General features: G+C 31.3%; 3 protein-coding genes across 4 annotated transcripts in view; 1 reads left to right on the forward strand and 2 right to left on the reverse strand.

The window, feature by feature from the left end:
- LOC139099458 (chymotrypsin-2-like) overlaps nt 1-918 on the reverse strand; it is a 161840-nt gene extending 160922 nt beyond the window's left edge. The window contains exons 1-5 of one of the 2 annotated variants that reach the window (XM_070651918.1): nt 832-899; nt 637-765; nt 293-325; nt 218-241; nt 47-148 (exon numbers count right to left, since the gene is read on the reverse strand). In XM_070651918.1, the coding sequence (XP_070508019.1) occupies nt 47-148; nt 218-241; nt 293-325; nt 637-765; nt 832-889 (346 nt within the window). In that variant the 5' untranslated portion in view covers nt 890-899. Of the gene's footprint in view, nt 1-46; nt 149-217; nt 242-292; nt 326-636; nt 766-831 lie in introns of both variants that reach the window. The other variant, XM_070651919.1, reaches the window with a different exon arrangement.
- A 1017-nt stretch (nt 919-1935) lies between these two features.
- Nucleotides 1936-3188, forward strand: LOC139099410 (SLIT and NTRK-like protein 4). Its single transcript, XM_070651852.1, has 2 exons — nt 1936-1971; nt 2045-3188. The coding sequence occupies exon 2, from the start codon at nt 2113-2115 to the stop codon at nt 3088-3090; it is 978 nt and encodes a 325-aa protein (XP_070507953.1). The 5' UTR covers nt 1936-1971; nt 2045-2112; the 3' UTR covers nt 3091-3188.
- Nucleotides 3092-18032, reverse strand: apolpp (retinoid- and fatty-acid binding glycoprotein apolipophorin). The gene is made up of 11 exons (XM_070651850.1): nt 17971-18032; nt 16945-17191; nt 13078-14036; nt 11243-13014; nt 10995-11185; nt 8578-10696; nt 6663-8507; nt 4042-6601; nt 3822-3939; nt 3455-3759; nt 3092-3393 (listed from the first exon to the last, which is right to left on the reverse strand). Exons 2-11 carry the CDS (start codon nt 17009-17011, stop codon nt 3370-3372), a joined length of 9960 nt encoding a protein of 3319 aa, XP_070507951.1. The 5' UTR covers nt 17012-17191; nt 17971-18032; the 3' UTR covers nt 3092-3369.
- Between the last annotated feature and the right edge of the window lie 1456 nt (nt 18033-19488).

The raw sequence follows: 19488 nt of genomic DNA on the forward strand, positions 1-19488 counted from the left end.
TTAAAATCAGACGGATAAAAATAAATAAATATTTAAGAAAACAAACCAGCAGATCCAAGCCATCTATTACTGATGATAAATCCACCACAGAAGTGGGAATTCTGCATTGATCTTAACGAAACTTGATATGGAAATTGGCCCAAGAAAGCTAAAATTATTTATTGAGAAAATTTCCATAATTTAACAATTTAAAATATAATATAATATATATGTTTACCCGCAGTTCCTCCAACAATTCGGCCTAAAAAAAAATATTAAATTTTACAGTCTATTAATATTTTATTTCTCATACCTTCCCATTGACCTGGTGCAGCTTCTGGAATTTCTAGAACAATAAAATGACAATTTTTAGATTTTTCTTATAATTTTAATTATAGAAGCAAGTTTAATGTAGAGAAATGAGTGATTTTGTTCAGAATTTGAATAGCTGCAAAGGCATAAAATTTTGGATAAATTAAATGAAACTTTTCTCAAAGTTCTATTTCACTTTTGCCGGGGCAGGATAAGCTAGTTGCTTTGATGCTGCACTAGGATAGAGTTTAGGTTTACATTTTATATTTCTATTCCAATAATGTTAATTTTCATGTGTTAGCTACTGGAAAAATTTAATTAATATAAATCATGAATACACTGAACCTTTAACTTTATCATTTTTAAATGACAATTCATCACATAATGAAACTCCGTTGTTTTTTGACGCGCTTTTGCACCTTATTTCAGATTCTTGACGAACCGTATAAATAACTGCAATGTCACCATTGATCCCTTTCAGACAATATTAGTAAGTTCATTGAAAAAAATTCTAATAAATAAAAACAAAATTCCACTCACTTGCTCCATTTACTGCAAAAATAGCCGCAATACAACAGACAACAAAGAACCGAAACATTTTCAATCTACAAATGTTGACTGTAAAGAAATTCGACGAATCGATTGGCTTTTTATAGACAAAATTATTTTTCTTATCAATTCTAGTCAATCAATCAGATAAATAACAATATTATGATGAGGAAATGAGATATGCGAATAATGTTCTTAATAGTCAATCAATCAATTATGTGTGCATTTTGAAGCTTTGGAATTTCTTTTTATCATTGGAAATTTTTGTTATTCTAAGAAAATTGCAATGTTAAGTTCTATTTCTAGAATATTTTGAATAAGTAGATGAGATGAGTGAAGAATTGATTAAAAGATATCGACCAGAAAGTACATGAACTTCTTTAGACACATCGGTGTGATTAGATTTAACATAATTAACTTCCAATAAATGGTTAAATTTATTAAAATTCTAAAGATCACAATTCTGATTCATATTTCCGGTATGACAAAATTTTCATAACTTAAAAAATTCATGAGCAAATTAATATGTTGGAAATCATATTCATGACATATCATGTACAAAGCATGACATAATATTTATCGTAGATCAAAATAATGAGAATCATACAAAGCGCTATAATAAATGACGATTTGTAGATTCCATCCTTGCTGCAATTTATTAGAACTTGAAGTCGATTTTAGGCTTACTTTAATACCTATTTGGGGCCGTTCACTTAAAAAGCGAAAGTAATAAGTCCCTTATAATATTCCAATTTTTAAATTTAAAAAATTGTTAAATTGTTCTAATCCTTGATAAAAAAAACCGTTTTTAAAAAACCTAAAATCTGATGAAAATTAGAAAATATCTATATTTATATTTTTTAAAATTAAATCAATAATATTATACAAGATCGTTTTATGCAATAATATCAGGAAATTTTCAAACTTGATTGAAAACTGATTGTTTACAAAATATATAAATTATTCTCATTTAAGTGAGTCAGTAATATTTGGTCATTCAAATATAAAACTTCGTAAAATAATAATCGCGCTTTTAAACAAATAATTTTGAAAAATTTTCTGAATTTCTACTTAAAGTATTTTGTCTCTGATCAACATCATTTAATTGGATACATTTTTAAAATTGGACCGGTAACAATGATGCTGTCATATGCTTTAATAAATCTAGTAGTGATCATTTTAATTAACAAATGTGCACAAGCAGATGATGTCAAATGTCAGTATCTGAAACACTACAGTCTCTACTACTGTAAAGTATCAAATATATTGGAAATGGAAACGATAGCCACAAATGCAGTTGGAACTCACATATATGGTAAAGGAATTTCTGATGTTGATGTTCTTCTTGTGTCAACACAAAGTTTTACAAAATTTTTACCAACAAAATCGTGCAATGTGTTTAAGAATTTAAAAAAATTTGAGATCAGCGGACGATTTGTGAAGAAATTGGATCAAAATGTGTTCAGTCGATGCTCAAAAGTTAATGAAATCCGAATTTCACATACAAAATTGACAGAAATTGATGAAAATCTTTTTTTTGAGGTTCCGAATTTGACAATAATTTCAATAACATTCACAAACATTGAAATATTACAAAAAAATTTATTTAAAAATAATCAAAAATTGTCTCAGATCAACTTATCGTTCAATAAATTCAAAGCTATCAGTACGGAAATTCCAATTTCAGTTACTAAGTTATTGCTACAAGGAAATACGTGTATTGATGATATTTATGTGAAAGAAATGTCGATGATAAATCCAATAATCAATTTTGTGAAGGAAATTTACAACAAATGCAAAAATGGAACTTTTGACAATATTGCAATAGAGCAAGTGAAAGGTGAACAAATAATGAAAAGGATTGATGACAATAAAGATAGAACTTTGGAAATAGAAGAATATGTTGAATACTTTGAGTGGTTCTTTCAAGATGATATAAAGGACATAATTGATAATGAGACAAAAAAAGAATTTGTGATTAAATTACAAAATCTTACTAAAACAGTTAAAAATTTCCATGATTTAATAAATCAGCAAAGTGATTTGAATCGTGAAATGATATCGAAATTTACAGAGGAAATCCAAATTATAAGCGAAAAAATTGATCAAAATATGTTTGAAAATCAAAAAATTAACAATAATTTGAACTCTAAATTAAGTCGTGAGAATGGAAGAATAATTACCATGTTCTGCTTTCAAATTGCATCTACAATTGCCATTATGGTTCTGATTTATATGCGAAAATATTGACTTTATATTTAAAATTAAATTCTTTATTCAGTCATAAAAATTGCCAAAAATTCAATTTCCTGAAACTTTCACATAGTATAAAAAAAAGTTCTCTTAAAAATCGCTAAAATTGTTCATTATTAAAATTCTTAAATCAAAAGTATGAAATAATGTTAGTACTTTTTTTTAACAAAAATTTTTGTCGTTCTAAACTGATAAAGGTTAATAAATTTTCATTCATTTATTTTTAATTGCGATGATAATATTTTTTGGCTGCAATTTGTTATGTTTTTTAGTTATTTAACCTCTTGCTGCTGTCTTTTTCTGAAATTAAAAATGAAATTAATAAAATAAAATTCATAATGTATTCAAAATTTCAATTTACAGGTGCTAAAAGCTGTGTAGATTTTGATAAACATCCCACATTTGGATAGATTCCGTTTCTGAGGTAGCACTTACACTCGCTGACAACCTCTGTGCGTGCAATTGAATCAGCAAGAACATAACCGGCAACACCAACAAACTTTTTCTTGTCTGTTGCATAATTATTAAGATTGAAGACATAACCGCGTTGTCTTGTGAGATCAACACCCATATCCTGTTCATATTTCAGTTTGTTATTTACTTCAACTGATCCCATATTAGGACGTTTCTTTTCATTAATTAGAAGTGCTACGTTGCTGTTAAAGCCTATTAAATGAAATGATATTATTAATTGCTTAGCAAATTAGATTTAACTTTGGTATATTTACCAACAATATTCTTGGCCTTATCTGCTGGCTCAGTAATCTTCACTGGCATAATAGCATGAACTACAATACCAGCTTTTGATGTAATTTCAATACTTAACTGACTTGTTGTCAATTTTGCCTGAAAATAAATATTTGATTAGAATTTTTAAAATTTTGTTGATCAAATTTTCAAAAATAAGTTTAAAATTCTATCTAAATCTTAATCATGATTTATACTTACTGGATTAACTGAATATGGAATTCCATCACCTCTAATAGCCAAAATAGTTTTTGTAGCTGTTGGTCTGAATGGATAAGCAAGTGCTTTTCTGAATGCTCTAGCATCGGGTGACACGTTGTAGTCTTCTTTGGTTTGCTTGTTCATCTTTTGAACTTCTGCAGCAACATTATCCACTTCAAAGTTTCCTGTCTTAACAACATCATCTTCTGGTACTCCAGTTCCTTTAAGTGTCTCAAATTTACCCTTGAAGTCCAGTTTACCTTTTGTTGTATACAATGATGTATAACGGTCATTTGCATTATATCCAATAGCAACAACATTAACATCAGTGATTCCTTGAACTTTCAATTCACGTCTTACTTCATTCATAAGATCTGTGGCAACAGTAAGATCCTTCTCCATTGATGTATCAAAAATAACGACAATATCTGCTTGTTTCTGTGGAACCTTGATTGTAACTTCATCACCAACATTAACTTTCTGTGGTTCAACAGTACATTTGGTGCAATCATTTGGAATTTTGACTGGAATCATTTCCTTACGGCACCTAGAAGCGTAAACACTAACAATTTTACAGGCTTCAGCTTGTGGATTAGTAGCACCATGAGTTGCATGTTCGCATGCTTCTTGATAGTTTGTTGGATCAACAAACAATGAGCAAAGACGGATTGCTGAATCACGTCCGAAATATTCAGCACAGAATTCATTTGTATGTGATTTTTGATGTCCATCCATTGACTTAGTGACTGCACCACATGATTTTTGTGATTTATAAGCATTACCAAAGTCAGTTGTACTATCAACAATTTTTCCATCAGGTAATACGTAGTCATCATAAGGCTCGCCATTACCATTACCCATAAGACCACGTGTTCGTCCGGCATAAAATCCAGAAACTTGAATATGACAAATTGTAAGATCAATTGAGCATTCAACTTGAGCACCGAATGTTGTTAATAGATTAAATGTAAAGTAATCACGCCATGCGTGGATTGTCTTGTCATGAATTGGAAACTCTGAATCTTTGTCTTTATGTTTGATATTTCCTTCAGCAATAACTTCAATAAATGATGTCTTATCATGAACAGTAATTGATTTCATCTTTCCGTTCTTCATGTTTGCAACAATACTGAAGTTTCCTTCAACGAAGTCGCGTGCCAAGATGTATGTACATTCACCAGGGAATGTCAAGTGACGTCCATCGAATGTAAAGATGTGTGAACCATCAGCAATTTCTCCATGCATTGTGAACGGTGGAATAGCTTCAATTGGATTGAATGCGTATGGTCGGTACAGATAAAGAATATCCTTGAGAGTTACAATTGGATCAGATGCAAGTTGTGTAATAACTGAGAATCGAGCATTTGTGAACAATGGTGGAATACGTTTGAGTGCATCAAGTGAGAATGGAATAACTGATGATGATGATGAATTGACTGTGTCAAGATATTCTTTCTTGACTGCTTGCAGTGCGTCCATAAAGAGACTGTAAATTTCCTTAAGAATTTCCATATCGTTGACATCAGATCCTTCAATCTTATTTCTTATGTATGTGTTGAGTTTGTTGAAGAATGGCTTGGCATTTTCTGGCACTAAGTCCATGACTGTAGACAAAACTTCTTCGATGACAGCAGCAATTGCTTGGATTGGTGAGAATGCTGCAAAATATTCATCATACTTTGTCTTCAATGTATCAAGACCTGGAAGTGATTTCAAAGTTTCTCTGACATTTTGATAAATTGACTTTACTTCATCGATGATTCCATTAACATATTGAGTGACTGACTCAAAAATTCCACTAGTTAAGTCCTTAAATGCTTGTGAAATTTTATTGAAATCTTCCTCGAATGACTTGAGTGCTTTTGATGCTCTTTCGAACACTGCTGTGACCATCTTTGTACCTTGGCTAATAAGCTCCTCGAGGAGGCCTTGCAAGCTGTTATAGAATGTCTTCAGCTCTGGTAAAATACGCTCATTAAATGCTGTTGTTAATTCACTGCATATTTGTCTGAAAGATTCATCCAAAATTTGGTATTGTTCGCCGAATATATTAAAAAGTTCTTCAAAGTATTTTGATAATTCTGTCAAAACTGGAGTGACGATGTCAATGAATTTCTTGACATTTTGATCTTCCTCGATTTCCTTAATAAGTGATTGAATATCTTTTGAATATTCCTGGTTGAATTGTCTGAAATCTGGCAATGCCTTTTCAGCAGCTTCAATCTTATCTGATCTATATTTCTTGATCTTTTCAAACTTATCTGTAACATCCTTCTTAGCTGTTTCAATATCCTTCTTGATTTGCTCTTCAACTGCTGTTGTAAGTGCCTTAACTTGTTGCTCATTAACCTTATATGTTGTCTTTAAGAAATGAGCTGTATCAAGCGCAACTTTACCATTAAATACTTCTTGACCTGATCCTTTAACTAACATGTGAATGTCTTTACCCAATGCATATCCACCATCAATATTTAAAAGTTGTCCCTTTGTTATTGTGAATGATCCTTCTGAGAGACTCTTGATTGATGTCTTTGAGACAAATGGTTCAGATTTTAAGTACCTAGAATATAAATTAATTTATAAACTAAAAGTAAATAGAGGATATGAATGTTATAACCTACCTAAAACTACCCTCCATGTTGAAGTTATGAGTCTCAGGATCATATTGTCCAGTAGTTTTCAAAAATTCTTCGTTAAATGCAACAGCTGATAGCTCAAGATTCTTAGTTGATGCAAAAGCATTCAAACTAAATTTGAAGTCATCAACTGGAAGAATTAACTCATATCCATAAGTAAATTCCTTTCTGGCTAAAGACAATCCCAGGTATTCTTGATTTTTGTAATTGAATCCAAGTCCCTTCGAGTAAATTTCAAAGGTCGATGTCAAATTGAATCCTTGTCCTGTTGTGTCGTCATTTCCAATCTTTGATTGAATTACTATCATGTCTAATGGTTTTGTGAAAATATCAAATTCAATCTTTGACTTTCCGTGCATGTTTTCAGTGTTGACTTCAATTTCACCACCAACACGAAGTGGTTTAACTTTAGGATGTGTAAATATGAGATCACCCTTTCCAGTCAATTGACTTGTTCCAACATGCTTGATTTCTCCTTTGAAGCCAACTTCACTCTTCATTTGTGGCTTGTTACGTTTATCAATAAAGAATGTGATTGTTGATTCATAAACACCATAGAAGTTTTGTGGATATTTGTATGAGGCATCAAGTGCAATTTCACGTTTTGGCATAGACAAAGATGCGCCAGCTTCCTTTGGATTGATAAAGACTGAATATTGATATTCTGGTTTGTCCTTTGTTTGAAGATAAGCATCTAATGTATGTGAAAATTTAAAGTTTTCGCGACTTGTCTCAGATTTTAATCCAAATTCATGTGGGAATCCAGCCTGACGAAGATCAACAGTGAGTTCCAAATTGTGCTTGAATGTACTTACATCAGATTGTTCAAGTTGTGATTTAGCTTCAAAGTTTGTACATGAATTCTTCTTAGCACATCCTGTATATTTCATATGGAAAACTTTGTCTGTAACTTTAATATCACTGGCATAATTTCGTGGTCCCATAGCAACTGTAACCATTCCACCGAATCCTACTTCTCCGTCACGTGATCGTTCATAAACGTTACGAATCATTTTGAATGTGACGTCATCTGATTTTCCATCAGTCAATTTGACTGTTGACTTGCCTTCAATTATCGTCTTTCCTTTGTCGGTCTTCATTGTGTAGTCTGTTGATCCTGAGATGACATGCTTTCCTTCTCTTGTTACCTTATATTCAATTCCTTTACGACCACCAGCATCTTTGGAATGGACATCAAATTCATATTTGTTCATCTTTAATGTTGGACAGTCAACATCACCCTTGACATAGAAGTTCTCCATTGATGTTAAATCACCATCGACATTAGCTGTGAGATCAAAGTTGTTTAATTTCTCAATAATGAGACTTCCTTTACCTTTCAATGAGCTAGAAATTTGAGCTTCTGCAAGAATCTTTGATTTATGACCTTTTGGACATGTAAAAACGATAAGAAGTTTTGGATCTTCGGCTGATGCACGTTGCTCATAGTCCAAAGAATATGCTTGATTGTCATATTTTCCATTTACTTTAGCTTGAATATAATTATCTTGTGGACGTTTAGCATCAATATTGATTGATAGTTCCTTTAAGACAAGCAAATCACCACCAAGAGTTGCTGCAAGCTGAAGACTTCTCTCGTCAGCCATCTGAGCCTTCAATGTTGTTGTTATCTTCTTATTGTCACCATATGTCAATGTGAGTTGAGAGTCTGCCGTATCTTTGTGATTGCAATTGAACTTAAAGTCACCGCCAAATGGTTTCTGATCTGGAAGTTGAAGTTTTGCTGATCCAGTGCCCTTGGTTTTTGATAAATTGAGTTCAGTGTCGATTTGGAATTTTTTGCCAGTATAATCGACAGATCCAGAATAGCTGAAATGAGGAAAAATATATTTTTTTGATTTAATTATATTCTTTAGAAATAATTTTTGAAGATTCTTACACAATAGTATGAACTCCATCAGGATTAGCAGGCTCAGCAATCTTTCCATTAGATGTAACAGTAAGGGTTTTGAATTGACTCTTTGGAACATTTAATTTTCCAGTAAAATCATGTGAGTATGGACGTTCATTATTGGCAGTAAAGAATTTACCACTAACATCAATATCACCAATATCTCCGTATTTACCATTAAATGAATAGATTGCATGTTCTTTACAATATTCATCAATCTTGATGTTAGCTGTCAATGGATGTGGCATCAATGCTCCATCAGATTGAATTGTAGCTGATGCTGTTGAAAAATGGTGTCCTTTTGCAAGATTCTTGATTGTAAATTGTAATTTGTAGTCTTTATTATCATAATCCTTGTACTTGAATGATTCAGCCATGTCAAAATAGCGATTCTTCATGTCAATATTGTTGATTGTAAGATCAATAACTCCATGTCTTTGTTGTCGATTTGGTAACTCATCTGTGAATTTCCAATTAACTTTTCCGCTTCCTTTTCCATTCTTAAGATTACTAAAGTCACGATCGAGATCTGTCGATACTTTTCTTCCAGTTGGTAGTTGAAGATCGAAATTCAATTTTTGATGTCCACCTGGGATCACGTCACCATCAGCAGATCCTCCAAAGTTTAGAACATAACGTTCGCTTAGTACTTCCAAAATATTTTTTGAGTCAATTGATTTTGGCTGAATCTTATTCTTGGTTGCGAATGTAATCTTCTTGCTGTTGTCTTTCTCGTGGTCATAGTAGAAGTCTGATGCAAAATCATAAACTGGTTTTTGAACTGTGAATTGTGTTTCAGCACGTAATTTTCTATCTTTGAGACCAACATTGAAGACCATATTTCCTTTTCCCTTCTTTGACTCGTACGTTCCATCCACATTGAAAGTATCCTTAACGTTCATTTTCATTGTACCTTTAACATCTTGTCCATAAGTTAATTTTGATTCTCCAGTGGCTTGTTCATTACGACCAACAAGAACCTTCCATGAACCATCATGTCCTTTCTGTGTGTTCTTAACCATGTATGTGACTTTGGTAGCTTCCTTTTTCGGACCGGGTACGAATGTTCCTTGTAAAGAGACATCGCAATCATTGTATGTAATTTTGTGAGAAATTTTGCCATTTAGTTCAACTTTTAGTCCTGTTGAAAGTTCCAATTTATTTTTAACACGTGATGATTCGCCTTCAATGTCTCTAGTCATGTCAATCTTAATGGATTTTTTATTTGATGCTGCATAGAAGCTTGTCTCATAATCATATGGCTGCTTTTGACTGTATTTATTGTCAAGTTTAAGTTCAGCATTTGATGTTTTGTAGTTTCCAGCTGCATCGAGATTCAAGATCTTTTTTCCAAACTCTCCATTGAATTTAATACCTGCGTCAATATATCCAAGTGTCAATTCATTCTTAACTTTGCAGTTTTCGGCATTCCAGTCAGCCATTTGTAACCATTCAATGCGATTTTGTTTTGAAGACAAATCCTTACCCCAAACAAGGGTCAAGTCATTTCCAAATGACTTGTCACCATATTTAATGTCATATTCAAATTTACCATTGGCAGATGGAATGCTATCGGACTTAAGAGTAACATCAGTGTCAAAATGTCCCTTATTATAGCCTAAACTTCCATCCAAGTCAACTTTTTTGCCACCAACATCGAATTTCAGTTTTGAAATCAATTTTGGTCCTTCAACACTGACTGCACCATCGATTGTCGTTTGATAGTCATCACGTCCAAATTTGATTGTTTGAAGTGCATATGAAACTCCTTTTGGTGTCTTTGACTCAATAATTTTACCAGATACATATGACAAGTCTGTATTAAGTTTCAAAATTGGAACAATTTCATTTCCTTGCTTCTTAAAGCCTACTTCATAATCATATTTCTGTTTCTGATAACCTCCTTGTCCGTAAAGTTTCTTCAAGTTTTCCTCATTTACGAAACCAACTTTTGCGCTGACCTCAAATGGTCCTGTCATAATTGGTGCGTTTAGTTCAAAACCAGCTGAATAATGTGATGGTTTGATGCTTGAAAGGAGCTTCAGTGTTGTTTGACGTGGTTTGCCTCCGTTGGGTGTGTCGTGGTAGAAGGTGATTGATGGGGTTTCTAAGAAAAGTTGAAAGTTAATTATCAATTAAATAAGTTAATAATCTAAGAGTTTTGAGATCGAGACTAAATAGACAGGCAAAGATTATTATAAAAACGAGTAAGGAAGAAATCTTAGACTTGGAATCTTGTTCAGATTCCTAGCCATATTTTTTAAAGGTTTTTGAGAACTTTTTTTTTCAAAATCTCTCTTCCAAAAAATACCCAAATAGTCTTAGTGTCTGTCTAGTTAATTCGTATCAAATTATACTTCTCTTGAAAATTTAAAAAAATTATAAGAAATAAAAATACAACATACCACTAATATCAAGTTCAGTACGGAAAGTGATTGAGTCAACCATTTCAAGTCTCATTGCAAAACTGCTGCTTCCATATAATGGCCAAAGTGCATGATCCTCAGGTTTTCCCTGTGGTGTTGAAGCCATTTCAAAACAGTATGATGCACCAGTAAGGAATTCTAGTTGATCGAAGCAAAGTGATGTTTCATGGCTATATAATAAAAATAAATTAGTAAAATTATCAATTTATAAAAATTCAAAAACTAACTCAAGTCCTTTGAAGTTGACTGGAACTTTAACAGCTTCTCGTCCAGTTTCCTGTGAAACTGTTGAGATTTGATGCTTCATTTCAATAACATATTGATTCTTCAATGTTGGAGTCGATTTAACTGTCAAACTTTGTCCACCTTGCCATTCAACAGTTGTGTTTGATCCAGAGTTGGTATATGCAGTTCCAGAAACTTCTAATCCTGTCTCGTAAGCATAAGCACCAAATCCAAGTGTGGCACCAACAAAGACATTAGCAGCTGGACTAAAGTTAATTTCAAACTTTGAGTCGAGTGGATTTTCCAGAATTTCCTTAATATTGATTGATCCTGACAAGTCAATTTTAACTGCTGAAGCTCCAGTTGCGACTAATTTGAATGGCAAACCAAGAGCTGTTGGATAGACAATTTCTGAGTCAAGCCAAAGTGCATGATTTTCAAAATTATAATTGAAATTTTTCAATGCATCAGCTCCTTTTTGCATTTCTTTAACGAAAAATTTGAGGAAGTCACTTGGAGTTGCAGGCATATTTTGACTCATTGATAGGAAATAAAGCTCAGTTCCGAAGACCTTCATTGATAAATCGATATCTGGATCACGATTAAATTCATTTGAGAGTTTGACTGTTTTATCAAACTGCGCCATATCTTGTGGTAATGCACGTTTTGATCTATCGAGTGATGAGAATTCATTCATTAAAGCATCATAAAGTTCTTGTTTTGACAAGCGATTAAAGAATCCACGTGGACCAAAGTAGCGTTCAACAATTGTTTCAAAGTTTTCTTGACGGGCTGATAGTTCAAGGAAGTTGAAAGAGTTTCCAAAAAGACTTCCTGTGATATTGAGTCGAACACTTCTAGGTAAGAATGATCGTTGACTGTAAATGACAGATGTATCAACAGCTGATCCAAGTCCGAGACTATCAATAGCATAACTGACCTCACGATTAAATGAATAACGACGTGGATCAAATGGAAATTTCTTGCTGGTTCTCAAATTTCTAAATTGATGGCGAGCAGCTTCACGTTTTGGATCAGTTGATGCACGAATTGAGTTGATATGTGTTGATACATAAGAACCAACTTGATTGATTGTTTCACTGTCGAGCAAAGCTTGAATTTCATTAGCCAAAGCACCATTTGGACATTCAACAGCAGCTAAATAAGCTTCAATGCGAACTTCACTGTCATCGTCACGACTCTTCATGACTTGAATTGCTGTTTGCTGAAGCTTTTTATTACATGGATTGGCTGTCATTGCTTGAAGAGCAGCAACACGAACACGACTTGGACGTTGACTGTTTGCACATGCAATAATGTTGTTCAATGCACTGTTAAGGATTGTTTGACTGTTGCGGATTCCCTTGAGGACAGACACAAGCTGCTCTTCATCCTTTTTATTCTTTGTGATGCAATCTTTTGGAATTTTAGCAATGAATTTATCGGCAATTGCTTTGATATCATTTGGTTCACAGCCACGTTCGCGACAATATTTGCTGACGATACTTCCAATGCTTAGGTAAGCTTCTTTTGGTAAATTTTCTGCGAATAACTTGACAAGTGAATTGATTGCATCTTTTGTGACTGATGTGACTGTATTGAAACTCAAGTACATCAAATGTTTTTCTTTATCATCCAATTCCTTTTTGGAGAGATCTACAAGAGCTGAAACTGAATCACCTGTGCCTGTTCTGAACAAAGCATCAAGGAAAAGTGCACGACTGAGAGCTTTATTTCCACTTTGACGGCTGCTTAGTTGGTTTGTTTTCATTGACTGGAATAAAAAAATGAATTAGTTTAAAATGTAAGTGGAATTGTAATTTAATTGAAAATTTACCTGATATGAAACAGTCAAATCGTTCTTCTTAGCTAACCTCATAAGTCTAACAAGATCAGCAAAAGCTGTAGCAGCAGTAGATGCGATTGTTCCATCATGCCCAGTAAATTCTTTTAAAGCCTTATCAAATGCACTCTTAATAGATTCTTTGACCTTGGCACTAGCAAGATTTTCATTTGTATTTACAAATAAAATAGTTCGTTGAACTCCAGTTTTTGGTGCAGGAGCTGTTCCAGTTGCAGTTTTCTTCAAGTTCAATTTTGTTATTACTTTAGCTTTTGCACCATGATCTTTTGTGCTGAATGGGAGGTAGTTGTAAGTTTCCTTTATTTCTGTTGATTGAAGAACATCATTTTGGAATTTTGTCTCTGCAGTCACTTTACCGTTGACTAAAGGAGATGTTTTAATGCCTGATGATTCAGATACGACACTTTGCATCAATCCATTTACAAATTTTTCACGATAAGCACAATTGTCAAGATCACGTGATTTTGTGACTGTTGTTACTCCACCAGATGTTGATTGTGATGATGTAACTGGACATCTGCCGAAAATATCAATTTCTGTATTGCGTCCAACACTGTTTTGGAAAGCTGAAATGATACCACGTTTAACGTTTAAGCTGAAGATTCCATCCTTGTCATCAGCACAAATTTCTGTCAATAGCTCGTCACCAGATAGAGTAAATTGCACGGGATGTGCCACAAAATCTTTAATAACTTGTTTGGCATTATCAGCACCGGATGCGATTACATTTTGTAATGTCAATGTATAACCACAATTATCTCCGACTGTAATGACTGCTTGACCACGAATCGCTACAGATGTCTCGACTGACTCTTTATTTACAAGTTGTGCTGTTGCCGTTGATTCAAAATCATATGTAAATTGTTGACCAGATTTTGGATTGTAAGTTGGACTTTTATTGTTTGAGAAGCAGGTTGATGGTTTACATTTTTCTAGGATTATTAGAAAAAGATATTAGTATTGAAAAATGAGTATTTTTATGAAAATTAATATTTTTCAATTGAGAGCAAATTGAGAGTCTTAAATTATTATTTAAATTCACATCTTTTCAAAAACTCACAAAATGTAATCCAAATAAAATTATCTCCATACACTTAATATTCCCATTTGATTACTTTCAATGTCTCAATGTCAATGGCAAAAACAACTCAAACTCATTTTGATAAGAGATTCAAAAAAATATGTGAATGGACTTTTGATGGACATATTTGTTCGAATGACAAACATTTTTATTTCAATTTCTTTATTAATGTAAACTTTATGAATGATCAGTGCGTAAGAAAGACACTGTCATGTATTTCGGAAGTTCAATGAACGTTGAAATATTTTATTAATGAAAAAGTACGTAATTGAGATTAAAACATAAGTTGATTGACCAGATTTGTATTTGTCGTTTCCATTTTGAAACGAATTTTCAGTGTTTTCCATAAATTTATGGATTGTATGTAAGGATTTTAACTCAGACTGTCACAATTAATTTTTATATATTTTTCATTTATTTCTGAAATTTTGCCGGTAGTATTTGTTTTAATCAAAGATTTATAGTCAAATTATCAGCCAATTCGTCAGAATACACTGGCAGATTTATTATAAACGCAAATTTTTTTCATAGTCATGAGAAAAATGTCCTTTACTGTCTAATTATACCACAAAACACGTGTTAGAGACATTTAATTTGCAACAATTCAGAATTTAAAAAAAAACCAAATCTATATTTACGGCATTTCTATAAATGATGACTCATCATTTTTTAGAATTAAACTTAATATACTTAAATAGGCTCTGCTGCATTTTTGCAGAAATTTATTTATTTTCTTTTTTTTTTGTTGAAATGTTAATAGTTTTCTGTACTTTTTGCAAGTTTCAAAGTTAATTTAACTAGTTTTTCGAATATCGAAGATCATCTGATCACCCTACTTTAAATTAGTAGTAAAATTTTAGTTGTGAATTTATGAATATCATGATTTTATACACATAGAAAACCAAGCAAAATATGTAAAATTCTAGTTAAATCTCAATTAATTGTGAAAGATGAATCTACGTTTTTCGTCAGCCAAAATCTCCTTATCAATCATAAAATTTGCTCTCGAATGTCTCCATCTTGCTTTATTTATGTACGTTACTGTCATCACTTTTCGTTTCGAAAACATTCACTTAGTGATAATGATACTAAATGCTGATAATGTCCGGCATTCCTTGCCTTGATTTTCAATTCTCAATTATTTGCATGATAAGCAATTCAATTAGAATTTAAACTTATTTTGTTTGTCGAGATTGTGAGGGCGAAGAAAAGAGAGGATTTGAGTGAGTCATGATGCCGACCAAGCGACTGAAACTGATTTTTGTTGTATAATTTGACTCAATTTATAAATTATTTTAAGACTCATTTTTGTGTTAGTTTAGATGCATTGGAGATGAAATATGATCCAATTACTACTCTGTATGTAAGGTTTAATGTTCAGTTTGGAGTGAACTGTAGTCAAAACAAAGAAGATTCGTTTGTGGACATTTACAAAATGATTTTATTGTAGAAAAAATGACAGTATTCTTAGTGAATCTTATTACCATTAACAATTACAAGGTCAATATGAGCCAACTTTACATAAAAAAGGAGTAACTTCTTTAAATATTCAGTTTAATGTAGACCATTAGTTTAATCATATTTCATATAATAGGTCTATTACAAATCTTATCAAACACATTCTATCTCAACACACTATATTACATTGTAGATTAGCTGGATTTTCGACCATTTCTGCGCCTTGTGCCTTCCGTGAATACAAATAAAAGAACATATACATTTAGTTCTAGAACTTTCCGACACAAAGTGGATTATAATAAAGATAGACAGCTTTAAATTGAAGTGAATTGATGTACTTTTGTGATTTATGATGTAAATTTAATGAAATAATCTTGGTAGAAATGACTAAATACGTTTTGATATGATTTTTAAACCATTTTTTACTTTACATGATACAAATTAAACTGAATTTAAATAATTTCTTTTGACAAAATATCCACGATTATTTATTAAGTTTTAATTAAAACTAAAATATATTACACTAACAATAAATATTTGTACTCAATATTTTAATTTTAAAATCTGTTCATAATTACAGTTCATTGACTTTTCGTTAGTTTTCTTAGAAATCTTTCACGGATTAAGTAATGTTCTAAGGAGGAAAGGATTTAGCTTATGTTAAAATTCAGATGGAGGTCAAAAAGAATCGATTTTAACCGAATGGCCAGTTTTGAAATGTATAAAATCTTAAATTTATTTGATTAAAAATTATTGAATATTGAAATTTATTTCATTTTATTTTTGAAGTTTATGTAGGGTAAAAACAAATTGTTTGTATTCATCTATTTGCAGTGTCAATAACATAAACATTTCGATGCATTTTCTAAACCTACACGGTTTTTTGACAGAAAACTAATTAAATTGTACTTAAATACCAACAGCTGTTCTTAAATTTTAAAAAGGGAAACTATTTTTTTAAACACACTGCGTGGGTGCATATTTTGATTTTTCTTAACAGTACATTCAATATACTTAAAATTGTTATTTTGGTATGTAAACAAAATTAAATTATACCAATAGCAGTGATTTTTCTAAGCATGAGTTAAAATTAATGAACCCTTAATGAAAAATCTTATTTAAAAATAGTCAGGAAATTTTTCAATTTCATTTTAAGAGTTTTTAAAATTTGTTCACATTTTTTGATTGGATTTAATAAATAGATGAACATCAAAATAAAAGTCTTGAAAAATAAAAATAGATTCTTCACAGAACTATTTAATTACACAATATAAAAAATAAGTAAATAAAAAATTACTTACCAGCAATGGACGAATGAATCACAAGATATGCCAATAGGCAAACAATTTGGACCCGATAGGATCCCATAATTACTGAGAATGTGATTAACAGAACCTATATCAGTATCTGTCTTATCACTGTCTATATATATTTTTTTCTACACAATTATCAGTCTTCTTCCATATACTGCATGCACAAAAATTTTATTATTTCTTTGTGTATATGTAAATTCAGTTAGACCTTTCAATGAACTTTGAGTATGATGCACTGCAAATATATAAATTGAAGAAGAGAGGATTAAGAATAAGAATGGGGAGCAAGAAATTTAAAATATCAGGACAAGATAAGTGTAAAGAAAATGAACATGAGAATTTAACATGACATTTGGTTGCTTAAAATTTGAATTATTAAAGATCGGAGTTGGTTTTAAAGTTCAATAGCAATTTAAAAATTTTTAATGAATAGCTTTTTTACTTCATTTAAAAATTCAAAGCGAAAATTCATTTAAATAATATAAATTTCCAATAATTTTAAAATTTATTTTTAGAAAATTGCTATGTTCTGTTTAATAAAACTGAATTTTTAGAGGATATTTCTTGCTATGTTTAACTTGTTTTTTTTTTTTTATTTTATTGTTGTTAAATGTATTTCTTTTTAAATATAATAATTATAAATGTCACTATATTTTTCACTTTAATTATTATATTACTTTTATAAAGTTTTATAGCATTTATTTAAAAAATTTCCACTGTTTAATTCACAAAATTTATCCAAGTTTTCCCTAAGAATCTTGCAAAATGCTGCATTTTCACTTAATAAAATTAACAATTTTTCACATAATTAAGTTTCACATATAAAACCATGAGCAGATTTTCGAAACAGTGCACCTTTTATAGTGCGATAACCTTTGTTCTTTTCTTCTTTATTTTCACACAACTCCGCGATTTTGACAAGAAGAAAAAAATTTTCATTTACATTAAGCAACCAAATGTGAAAGATTTATGAGTCTGATAAGGACTTAAAAAAGAAATGAGTATTTTAATCACCAAGAGTATATTAAACTGAGGAGGTCCTACCGCTTTTTCTAGTCCACGAATGACGAAATAATCCAACTGAATAGCCTGAGCCGGGCAACTGCAACGACTTTTATACAAAATTTCTCATTTTTCTGATTATCAAAATCTTTTGCTCATCTCCGAGTGAAATTTTCTCCCCTCACTAAATGATCATGCAAGGTTTAACATATAGAATGATAGTTAGAATGAGGATCAATGTTGCTCAGCATGTAAACGTGAGAAAATGAGAGAATTTGTTTTGAGCATTGAGAGAATTAACAATACAATGTGAGAATATATGCGGGAGGATCAGAACAAAAACAATATTAAGGTAAACAATTTTCGGAATAATTTTTCGAGAAAATTAAATATTTAGGTACTAAAATTGATCATAATTTCAACAACATTGCAAAATTAATATAACACAACTTACGTATAAAGCCATGAACTTTTTCAGATCTGTCTAGACAATGGTCATGCCTATGCATCATTTCAAGAAGAAATCCATAATTTTCAAAAAAAATTATTTGATTTCAATTTTATTCTATTTGATTAATAACAGAATTAATCTACGGTGGTCAAGAACCTTTTAATAACATATTACAAACTGAACTTAATGATTTCGTTTTGCTGTTATTTAATTAAATTAAAATTGATAATTTCTAGTTTCTTAATCGTGCACTTAGTAATCCTTGCTATGCACATTAGACGAATTATTTATTCATCAGAAAATTCAATATTATGCATACAAAATTAATACCCGTTCATATATTAGGTATCAAAAAAATCAAATTTTTGACCCTAATCGCTAAGTCTCTAAGAAAGAAATATGAGTCTAAAGCATTAAAAACCCTCATTATCTCAAAAAAGAGTGTTACTTAATGAGTGAATGACCCCAAAGAGATTCATTTAAATTAGTTTCAAGGACTTAAAAAATAGATGCAAAATAAAGTGTACTAAGTCATTAGTAACAACTTTTTTTGATTATTGCAAAGCTTATTGCAATTTCTTCCAGATTTTATTTACTTTTACTCGATGTAAATTTTCCATCTAGTCTAATCGACGCTATTAATTAAAATATAAATATAGAAATTTTTAATTGTACAATCTAATGAATACTTTTTATTATTGATCATCAATGTTTTTAATGCTTATATTGTTTGTAAATAAGCATTTTGTGTCAACAATTTCCTATCTCTATGCACTAAAGTCCGTTTACATTTTTTTATATAAACATTCATTTGTTACATAAAGAACAAAAGGAACAATCGACTTAGTTCCGGATTTTTTGTTTTAATTTTTTAGGATATGCATTGTCCTTGATATTGGTAATTGGCAGACGTCTACAGTTGGAAATAGATCATAATTTTGTTGACTCATTTAGTCTACAAAGGGAGGCTGTAAGCCTCGTTTCCAGACATACATATGATTTGAAAAGGAGAAGTGAAAATTTCCCATGTCGAGTCTCAAACCTAAGGTCACTGGGTTGGTGATCACACATTTAACTCA

The sequence above is a fragment of the Chironomus tepperi genome, unplaced genomic scaffold (genome assembly GCF_022539635.2).
Source record: "Chironomus tepperi strain 1889 unplaced genomic scaffold, CSIRO-AGI_Ctep_v1 contig_467, whole genome shotgun sequence".
NCBI classification, from domain to species: Eukaryota; Metazoa; Arthropoda; class Insecta; order Diptera; family Chironomidae; genus Chironomus; species Chironomus tepperi.

Bases quoted from the DNA above. Each gene is read 5' to 3' on its own strand.
- LOC139099410 (XM_070651852.1), top strand. From the start codon at position 2,113: ATGGAAACGATAGCCACAAATGCAGTTGGAACTCACATATATGGTAAA.
- apolpp (XM_070651850.1), bottom strand. From the start codon at position 17,011: ATGGGATCCTATCGGGTCCAAATTGTTTGCCTATTGGCATATCTTGTG. The intron at 13,015-13,077 runs GTAAATTTTCAA...TTTTTATTCCAG, and splicing joins ATTTGACTGTTTCATATCAG to TCAATGAAAACAAACCAACT. The intron at 3,940-4,041 runs GTAAGTATAAAT...ATTTATTTTCAG, and splicing joins TTCCATATTCAGTTAATCCA to GCAAAATTGACAACAAGTCA.